The sequence below is a fragment of the Myotis brandtii genome, unplaced genomic scaffold (genome assembly GCF_000412655.1).
Source record: "Myotis brandtii unplaced genomic scaffold, ASM41265v1 scaffold484, whole genome shotgun sequence".
Taxonomy (NCBI): Eukaryota; Metazoa; Chordata; class Mammalia; order Chiroptera; family Vespertilionidae; genus Myotis; species Myotis brandtii.
The window spans coordinates 136,695-147,897 of NW_005368491.1; the positions used below are offsets into that span (position 1 = coordinate 136,695).

Genomic DNA, 11,203 nt, shown 5'->3' on the forward strand with positions numbered 1-11,203 from the left:
CGTGGGGGCGGGGGGGGGGGGGGAGAGGAAAGCATCTTTCAGATGGAGGAACATTGTGTGGTATCTGAACTATTATCGAAGAAAAGCCTATGCAGTTTCAGAAAAACAGGAGAGGAGCTGACGCAAAGCACTGCTCCCCTTGAAGGCAGATGGGCCATTCAACCCGGCCACCCAGAGTCCTGGCCAAGCTCTGAGAGTCCACCTGCTTGTCAGGTGGCTCCTCCAGCTTAGATCCCATCAGGATGTGGAGGAAGCATTAATATTCAGAGACAACTTCCCAACCACAAAGTGACAGAGGAAAGGTGTCACAGGCAGAGCCGAGAGGAACCCACGACCAGGTGTGGAGAGAATGAAACCATCTTCTTCTCAAATATGAAAAAAGCTTAACCAGAGATATTTTAACTGTATATCTTTATGTAGTTATAGACCATTATACGACTTTTTTCTTCTAATTTTTAAAAAATTGTTTTCCACTGCTGTTCCCGAGGAAAGTACGCACATCTTAATGTTAAGAAGAACCCACTGCGACAGAATCTTCCCCATCACATCACTGCTGTCTCCACCCCCACAGAGGAAAGATTGTCAATGTTCCCTGGGAAAAAAATAACAACTAATTACATCATTTTTCTTCATTCCGGCATCTACCAAGGCTTGCTCAGACACGTTCAACCTGTTACCACCATCCATGATTTATCTCAAGGCTTTATTGAGTGTAATGAATAGCATCTCTCTATTTAAAATCATCAGCTTATCTTTTCTTAAAGAAGTTGACTAGCCAAAAAGCCATCTTATTATGTGCAATAAAAAAGATATTGCAGTATTTTATTCTTAAAGTAAAACAGGCATGGAGATGCCTCTTAGGGATGGAAAGTACCATGAAAACTCACCATTTCAAATCACTGACGAACACTTAAGCTATCTGTTCATATGATAGAGGCAGTTGAGGTTTTTTGTTTTTTTGTGTTGTTTTTTTTTTACATTTAACCTATAATTATAGATCACATGGAATCTCTGTAGGTTATTTTGTTTATAGTACAGATTGTCATTAACAAGCATGCTAATGACAAAAATGTAGGCGCAGGCTTATTTATTAGCTCCTTCTATGGCTTATGTAAAATCCTTATGTGCTTATCCTCATGGACTCTGACTGTGTGTGTGTGTGTGTGCGCGCGCGCATATGTGCAAGAGACCCAACAAAGCTGAATGGCTCAGAATAATAAAAACACTATATCGTGCTTCCAAACTAGCTATTTTATCATGTAAAATATGGCATTTTCTAAAATAATGCATTTATACACATTCGAAATCAGATTTGATCCCTGGATCCTTTGAATACTTCTCTTGAATACTGCCTTCATGTATGTGCTGCCTGTGCTCCTGCTTCATTCTAAGGACACACAGCGTTCTCTGTGACATTACATAAGCCTGAACGCAGACAAGAGGGAAGCGCTGCTCCCCGGGGGTGAAGCCGGTCCCTTCAGAGCCACACTCAACGCACACAAATTCAGGAGTGTTTGCATCACTTGAAATTGCCAATATTTGCCCATTCTTAACCCATAAAAATGACAGTTTCCCGTTAACGCATATGGGCAGATGGACCTACACAGGCGTAACAAAGCATTAGAAGACCCCGTGGCGTGTGTTGGTCAGAGGTGACGACAGCCAGGTCTATAGGAAGGAAAACCTAACGTCAGTGCCCTCATGGAAACTGGCGAACCGTGGCTTCATCTATATTTTAACTGCAAACATGCAACAACAAAAAAAGATTTGTAAAACAGGTGTCCCAACCAAGCTGGGATACATAGACTCCTGCTCTTTGTTCTAGGAGAGGCCCGCTCAGAGGCACCGAGGACGGGTGCATGCCCAGGTGTCTGAGTACGACCAGCCCCAAAGATTGCGTTGTGCTCACACCAGGAATCCCTGGACCCAGCTCGACAAGCATGAAGACGTGCACTAAACACAGGTTCACAGAGACGGGTCTACAGCACAGTCCTCGGCCACCCCGCAACGCCCCCATCACTGCCACCTGAATCTCCGAGAGGCTTGCAATAATGGCCACCGCGCAGCCAGACAGGACTGCAGGCGAGGCCAGGGAGAGGGGAACCAAAATGCCTGCCCGGGAGCCACATCCATCAGCCCTCCTGGCAAGCGCCTAAAGCAAACCAGGGAGCTGCAGCATAATGACCGAGCGCCACGGAAACCCCTTCCAGCACAGTACCTTTTTGTGTCTGCCCCTCTTCCATATTCTCCTCCATGGCCACCTCTCTTCTGTGGAATCCGGTCCCCGGAATTAATCAAAAGCTCAATTAGATGCTGGGAGAACTGGCGGCTCTCCTCCCTGGGCTCCCACAGCAGCGGCTTGGGCAAGCCCTCGGAGCTGAGCCCCGGCTCCTCGCGCCTCTTGTTTGCTTGGAGACAGGCTGTCAAGTGCAATTTCATTCAAATTACTCTTCCGTGAAGATTATCAATTTTTCTTCTCAAAGCTGCCCATTGTGGAGCACTGGAGGCAGGGAGTCACGCAAACAGCCTGAGAGTTTTGGGGGGAAATCTGGTCTGGATCCCAGGAGCGGAGACTCTATGATTCATAAGCCTCGCTTTGCATTTAAATTGGGGGGAAGAAATAGAGGGTGGGATTGAATGCTGGGCTTTAAATTGGAAGCAGGCTGGGCTGAACAGACGGAGGGGTGGCCTCCTACAGGAAGCAGACCACCACCCGGAACCCCCCTTCGCCACCACAGTGGGCAAGCCCAGCGCCTGTCCCTCTCAGAGCCGCAGGAGTGGCTTCCCCAGCCACATACCTTGCAAAATGCGTTTGCCTTTCTTCCCCTCACTAAGGACCTAGTTAATGTGATTAAAGAGTGCCCCCAAAGCACACAGTCATACCACCGCAAGCTCTAGTCTGTAAAGGGTTATTATTACCAGAGGACGTGCAAGCTCACACCTTTCAGACTTAAAAAGATATAGAATGATACGGCTTTCAAAAGAATAAGTATAAACCCTTAAGCCCAAAAGATGCGTCTTAAGTAATTATTTTTCCTCAGGGCCACGAGACTCCTCAGGGAAAGGGAGAAAAACACCAATATCACATAAAAGAATCTATCGACGTCTTTGTAATTTATTGTTCTGGCCGTAACCCACCAAAACTGCTGATTTTAAATGGGAATCTCTTGAAAGAGAATGGTTCCAGGGGTCATTTCTGGGGAAGGAGGAGGAAGAAATCCTAGAAAAGGAACAAGGGGCTAAGCAATTTATAATGGGCGTCTGCAGCCTGATTTGGAATGCAAATCCCAGCCTTGCAGGCTGGCGAGAAACTCGCATTTGTGCTCCAGCCTGTGAGTGACAGTGCACAACCCCGAGGTCCCCACGCTGCACAAAAGGTGGAGTGAGAAAACAAACAGCATCTCTTTCAGGGAGAGCAAACCTTCGCTAGAATCTGAAGGAGGAAGAATCTCTGTCCCTGTTTCCATCTCTAAGCAAGCACACAGAGAAACACACACAGACACGCACACACACATGCACACAGGCACGCACACACACACACTCACACACTCACACACACAGGCACACTGTATTCCTTCCCTTTAATAAAAAACACTTTACAGCCTAATTCTGTCTACAGTATGTGTTCCGGCATTACAGACTATAGTTCACATGCATTTTAAAAAGTGGGTCAGTAGCATGTTACACAGCACCCTCTAAATCATTACAAAAGCAACTGTTTAGAAGAGAATTCTTGTGCAACATTCCACTTTCTTTCTCATGATTTCTCACAAAAGGACGGCTAGTCTTCTTGATTCTGTCATCATCTGCATTTGTTTTTTCTGGTCAGCTGAGCTGAGCCCGTAGGTAAGGATAATTTAAATAAATTGGAAACCTATTCGCATCTGCGTCCCAGGGTTGGTGAGAGGCCTGCTGGCTCAGGGCAGGGGCCAAGAGAGGAGGCACAGGGCAGGCCCCGAGCCTCAGGCACATGCAGCTGCCGCCCCGGGCTGAGCTCACCGGGCCTGCCCTCCTGACAGAAGGCAGCGTGCTCCCCCTTAACATGCCCTGTTCATGTCACACCTCAGAGACCACTAACAGGAAAAGCAGCATAAATAAAGCCCCTTTAAATCCTAAAGCACTTTATAGTCTACGGAACACGTGCGCATGCATTGAGCCATCTGTAAAAAGAAACAGGGAAAATGCTACTTCCTCCCACTTCATGTTGGAAAACTGAGACTGGGGTACACCCAGGGCTTGGCCAGGAAAGGACCAGGGAAGTCTCGGAACCCATGTCCGCGATATCCTGTCTGAGGCTGTGGATGAGGCAGCAGTTCCTGCAGCCCTGTCCTCGCCCGTGTCTCCAGCATCTTCAAGCACCAGCCTCAGCCTCAGCCTCAGCCTTCTTCCCGCCCACACATGAGGGGAGGTGAAGGGGATGGAAGGGGCAGGAAGGCACTGGGCGAGACCAATGGAAAAGCAGCCTGACTTGTTTTCCTTCTGGAAAGTGCAGCCGAGCACCACGTTCCGATAGTGACCCACTGTTTGTCTGAAACACTTTTCCAAACAAAAATTGTTACCAACAGAAGACAACGGCATCATACACAGATTTTTAAATAGACAAAGAACTGCCTCAAATGCTAGCCGGATGGACTCGTGAAGAGAAACGTGTGTGCACAGCTTCCTATGGCAGTCACCGGTCAGAGCGAGGTCAAGTCTTCCACTGCGGTCAGGCACACACGACACTGGACAGACCATTGTGATCACGGCTCAGAGCACAGTCCAGTGGCAGCAGGTACAGTCACCACTGCCACCATCCGTGTCCAGGACTTCTCATCCTCCCACAGGGAGACTCTGACCCCATGAAGCACGAACTACCCATCTCCTCTCCCCTCTTTGAGGGCAGTTAAGTTGCTGTGGCTGATTTTTGTTGTTTTTAGAATTGTTCTTTTTTAAAGTCTTGAACTAATAATATTTTTAACAACCCAGTATCTGAAAACTAGTGAGAAAAAAAATGGGCCTGGCTGGTGTGGCTCACTGGGTGAGCATTGACCCATGAACCAGGAGGTCACAGTTTGATTCCTGGTCAGGGCACATGCCTGGGTTGTGGGCTTGATCCCCAGTAGGGATCATACAAGAGGCAGCTTATTGGTGTTGATGTTTCTCTGTCATTGAGAAATCTCTCTCTCTCTCCCTCTCCCTTCCTCTCTCTCTAAAAATCAATAAAAACATATTTAACAAAAAAGGAAGAGAAATGGTTGACAGTGTTATAGACTAACTTTATGAATTCTAAAAGCTGCTACATTAGCCTTAAGAATGGACAATGTTTTTCTTCTTGGTCTCCTTCAAGACCTGTAAGATGAGATGACAAGATGGCTCATCTAGCATTCTTTTCGTTATACCACATTGTATTTCCCTCTCTCTATTTTTAGTCATTTGTTTAAAAATATGAGTTCAATAGCTAGCTTAACAATATGGCAACAAATGTTAATCACAATGTCCCTTTCAAATATTGTCTAGGAAATGTTTATAATATAGATCCCCATTTTCCTGTGTTAGCTAGAAGACACATTGCCCACTAAACCTCAACCCGTTGGAAGTCCTCATTTCTCCTAATTCACCCTAATTTGGAGTTGGTACTTTTTCTAACACTTCATCTTGTCTTTATAAACATTTTATTATATAAGCCAAGAAAATATCTACATATTCCTCTAATAGATAATCAGTCATCTTTGTGATATAAGGCTCAACATAGAGACAAGGAAACAGAGTTACAGATCAAATAGCAAGTTGAGGATCTCAAAGTCAGCATCAACTGTGGGAAATGGAAAACCATGGTCAAGGTCCATGGGTCAGACACAGAAAAAAGAACATGTGGAAACATAGTCACATGAACCACGTACACAGCACACAGGACAAACAACCATGGGCCTTGTGTAAAAACTGCTCTTTTCCTCAAATGTTTCAGACACATATTCATCACTAGCTCCAAAAAAAGTGTCTTAGTTGGTTTTACTGCTGGTGTAAGCTCTAGGTCAGAAATTGACTGCCATAGAATTTTCTCAAAGAGACTTAAAATTATCACAAACACTTGAATTTTTTAAATGGTCAAAGTAGCAGAACATTCTTTGGGGTTGTGCAATTGTATCATACAATTGATTCACAGAACATCCAACTCTAAGAGTTGTAATGACCATTAAGAATTGTATTGACCATTAAGAGTTATAATGACCACGGATGTTCTAAACTTAAGTATCTGCAGGACGCACAAGTCACCAGCAAACTCCCCGCTGCAGTTGTCCTCTATAAAACCCAAGGATCTCACATGCATAGGGACCTGCTGTAGGCAAGAAGAGATAATTCCCTGTCATGAGGATGTTTACGGCCTAATAGCACAAGGCAGGTCCAAAGTCTCTATTCTGTGCAACATGTGAAACTGATGAGGAAACACATGCATGGGAGCTACGGGAGCCCACAGCAAGGAGAGCTAGCCTACTCTCCGGCTTGTAGTTGGGAAAGTGTTCTTGCTTTTCTAGAAGGTATAGGCTGATCTGACTTTCAGAGGCTGAACGAGTTTCTCACGGCGGCCCAGCTGGTGAATGAAGGAACTGGGATTTGAATTTTGGTCTTTCTATTTCTACACTCACCCCCACAGAAAAGATAAGTCATTCAGTACTAAGCACAGCCATAAGGCAGTTCATGTCAGGTTGCCTTCATTTCTGAATAAAGCCTTTGTGTTACCTTAGTGACAATGGACATAGCTTACACCTCAGTTGAAGGATGGGTTTTTTTCTCTCCATTCATTTGAACTAAAGTTTAACAATTTAGAAATATCAGCTAAGCCTAACCTTACACACCACATTGGATATTGCAAATGACAAACCTATAAAAATAAATAAATAGGAAGAGAGAGAGAGAGAGAAATGGAAAGAGAGAGGGAGGGAGGGAGGGAGGGAGGGAAGGAGGAAGTATATGTCAGGCAAAGCTACAACTTGTCAGAAGTTCTGAGTTTTGAAATACCGATTTTAAGTCTTGCTTTGAATGTTCTTGCAGACACAGATGATAGGGAAAATCCTCTGAAAAAGCTGATTACACAATATGGTGCACAGAGAAATGACAAGGAAAAACAAGACTCGGTCTCCTCAGCTTTTTAACAGGCATGTTGGTCTTCTTGCTTATACATCCCACTGCAAGTGCTTTTATGGGTGAAAAAAATATGTGAACGTCTATGCTTACATTTCCAGAGATCATCGTCGGTGACCGACAAATTCTTATCGCCAGGAGGAGACTACTCACAGATGGGTAACTCCCTCATTCTCACAATGGCCTGGACCAGTGATGCACACCAACGACCGAAAGGCAGGGAGGAGCAGGCAGGCCAATAAAGGCACTTCCTTCCCGACGCACAGTGGGGGTGTGACTTCGTGCATTGTCCCTTTGGGGGAGCTGGAGATCTGAAGATATTTTGGGGTGTGTTAGTCCTGGGCAAGAGCCCTTTGACTGTGACTTTCCCTCCATTCATCAAGACAATACAGATACGCTCAAGTCCTGCATGTACCAGAAATGGCAGCAAATGTTCTCCCAAGAAAGTTTTATTGGCAACAGCCATATGGTCTATTTGGATGACAGACCATGGCTCCAGGAATATCGACACATTCGAGTCTTCAAGTGATACAAATCACCTACATCCTACCAGACCTCTGACACTGGTGCTCACTGTCGGGTTCAAGGCCCTGGAGCTCACGCCAGGCTCCCTCTGGCTGTGAGCAGTCTGGCCATCCCTCTGTTTGCAACTGTTCTTTATGGTTTTCTGCAGGACACACCAGTCACCAATGCACACCCCACTGCAGTGTCCTTGATAAAATGCTAGGCTGCACTGCAGGTTGGCTGCTGCAAATACGAGGGAGAAGTGCTTTATCTCCTCCCTCTATCCCACTGCCTGAATTTCAAGGTCATTTGTCTTCAACTCACATTTGCCAAGAACCATCCATTTTTCATTTTTAATATTTCAATATGGAAGCTGTTTCAATATGTATTCCCATCCTTGAGAGAAGATGCCATAAGTCACCCTTGTTTCTCCCTCACGGCTGGTGAAGTCAGACTGAGGACAGACCTATGTATGTTGACATGCCTAGCTTCCCAGGGACTGGGCTTAAGTCTTCTTGTTCAATAATATTTAACAAATATTTGTGTGGCCACTCACTGCAGGCTAGGCACATTTTTATTGTACTGACTATTCACAACCCTGAAAATAAGTGGTGTTCCCAGTTATTGGTGACAAGACTGAGGTTTCGACAAGCAAATAATCTGTACAAGTCCCACAGCTGTGAGGAAGCAAAATTTGAACACAAGCTCTCAAATTTTCAGTAGCTATGATGCACACTGGCCACCAGGGGGCAGACGCTCCAACTGGTAGGTTAGCTTGCTGCTGGGGTCCAGCCCATTGGGACTGGGCGAAATGGGCCAGACACACCCTGGATGAATCCACGCACCAGGCCTGTTTGGGCCCAATCCCCGCAGGACAGGCCGAGGGACCCCACCAGTGCATGATCAGGGTGGGGAGGGACCGCAGGAGGGCCCCAGGGTGTGTCTGGCTCACCTCACCCAGTCTCAATCGGGCTGATCAGGGTCAATTAGGGCTGTCTCGCCCAGACCCGATCAGGGCAGGCCGGCCGGGAAAGGACCCCACGGGTGCATGAATCCATGCACCGGGCCCCTAGTAAGTGATATAAAAAAATAAATAAAAGTTGCTCTTGTGTAGCTAGGTAGGTAAGATGGCAGTATAAAGGTGGGCATGTCTGCTATATCACATTTATTAGACACACACATACTATTCATTACTTATTGACACATTATAGTTATGTAGTACATAGTGTATATAATAATGATGTTATGATGATGATGGTGATTATGATGATGATAGTTAATGTTCCTATAAGCCCTTTTGATGTGCCAGGCACTGCTGTAAAAACACTGTACGCATTGCCCCGTTAATCTTCACAAGACTGCTCTGAGGTGGGTGCTATTATCATCCCCATTTCACAGATATTGAAACTGAGGCGCAAAGGATTTATGTGCTTTGACCAAGATTGCACAACTAAGGAGCGAGAGCTGAGGTTCAAGGCGGCCGGTCTGTCCACAGAGTCCATGCCCTCCGTCCGTTGGGAAGGAATCTACACCTAAAACAGGCTCCTTTTATACCTGGGCCCACCACGCCACTGCTCAGGGCTCGCTTGCTGTCCTTACTGAGTTTGTTCATCTTCACACACGTCTCCGTTATTTCTGACTTACTTCTCTATTTATCTGTTGACGTATACTTCCTGACTTATTTCTGTCTGTCACCCCATATATATCCTAGGCTAACGGGGCTAAGAAAAAAAGTGGGCTGAACACCTTTATAGTTAGTTTGGGGATTTTTATTCATCCCCTGAATTTGAAATGGAAGATTCACTTATTTATGTATTCTTTTAAAAACTTATACAATAATTCCCTTTTATTATAAATAATATAGCATCTATTTTTACTTGCCCTTTAATTGTCAACTAGTAATTAAGGCTAGCTTTCTCCAAGCACACAGAGTGGCTGAAAGAAATGCCCTTTACTTAATTACTGCGACTCCCCATGGAGCTACACTCTGGATAAATTACATTCACTGGATAGAAGTGAAATGGTGTTTGAATCTAATAGACTATATACTTAAACCCGAAGACACCAGAAAGAACCAGCATGAATTATTGGTCCAAGCTGCAAAAGCCTTGAATGGCTGCTCTGTTTACTGTAACACTACCTCCTTTGGCACATTTTTTTTAAAAAGAAAAGCTCAAAGCTCTAAGCTTCCATTCCCAGAGTCTAGATTACTTTATGACTGACTGTCGGGAGTAATTTATTTTGAACAGACCGATGCCCCAGTGAATCAAGCACAAATTCCTCCACATGAAATTGAAAATCCTCAGCGATGGGCTCCATGTCAGGAACAGCCTCTTTCTCTGGTTGCAAAGCAAATCTGTGTATTAATTAGATTAACTGGCAGCTTCTCCTCCCCTCTCCTCCCCTAGGAGGTCCCCTGGAATTTGATTTCCATTCACTTCATTTTCCTAATATTGCTCTCAGAAGTCCTGAATGGGAAGTCTGATTTCTGAATGTAAGGCCCAATTTACCATCTTAATTCTAGATGATGAGTTCCCAACACTGTCAGTACCTCATGGGTACCACACAGAGCTGGGTCTGCATCGGCACTCCCTTGGTTTTTACTGTCAATCCCATCTCCATTTTTGTTTGTTTGTTTCTTAAAATTCTGGCTTTCTAATCTCTTTCTCAAGGCACTCAGCAACTCATTTAATAACAAGCAAATACACAAAAAAACAACAACCTTTCTTTGGTCAGCTGACTCTAGAAATATTTTTAATCGTGACCTCTCACAAGTATTTAAGATTTAAACCTTAACCCCAAATAAATAAGAAGATAGTGTTTTCCCCATTTAAATAAATTACCTGTCAGTATAAGGGAGGCTTAATATCATTTTTTTCTTTATAAACACAAGGAGTATAAAACAAACTGGTATAGTAAGTAATGTAACAAATTCCTAAAAATTATCCTGGCCAGTCCAAGGATTTTGTATGAGGACAGTTATTACATTATAATTAATAACACCAATGTATAATTTCATTTCAACACAATTAGCATGGTTCTTATTATGTATCAGAAATTGTGCTAACAAAGCACAACTCACAAAGCACACCAGCGAGAACCAGTGACAGCGGGAACAACAGGAAGGAAACATTAACTGGGGTATTCTTCTATTTTTTTATAAAATTTTAACATATGTGACAGAAACTACATGATTTCATATCTTGATTTCTATTTTCTAATCTCCAAAAATGATCCAAACTTTTGCCTTTATCCACGTGTAAACACTATGTTTACTGGGTGTGTTATTCAAGGCTCTTTCGGTGCAAAAGATGGAAAGCCAACTCCAAGCAGCTGAGCCCAAAGGGGATTTCTGGTGTTTGTCTACAGAGCGGACAGGTCTTGATAGGGAACGTTGGTCCCAAGAATGCCTGCGCACAAGGGTGAGAAGGAGGGATTCTGGCTTCTCCCATTTCTGCCACCGGACACCATCCTCCCCATTCTAGACTCTTTCGCCAGCGGGAATCATGGTTGACAGCAGCGCCACACCTGAACGTTCACACCTCAGGGCAGCACCAGAAGGAAGGATTACTCCAAC

At 44.6% G+C, this 11,203-nt stretch overlaps 1 protein-coding gene across 2 annotated transcripts in view; it reads right to left on the reverse strand.

Annotated features, from left to right (window-relative positions):
• Positions 1 to 11,203, reverse strand: part of GPM6A (glycoprotein M6A) — a 182,353-nt gene that overhangs the window by 88,211 nt on the left and 82,939 nt on the right. The window contains exon 1 of one of the 2 annotated variants that reach the window (XM_005876289.2): positions 2,219 to 2,850. The exons of the other annotated variant lie outside the window; for it this stretch is intronic. Coding sequence (XP_005876351.1) covers positions 2,219 to 2,255 — 37 coding nt within the window. The 5' untranslated portion in view covers positions 2,256 to 2,850. Of the gene's footprint in view, positions 1 to 2,218; positions 2,851 to 11,203 lie in introns of those variants that run through there. 2 annotated transcript variants of the gene reach the window in all.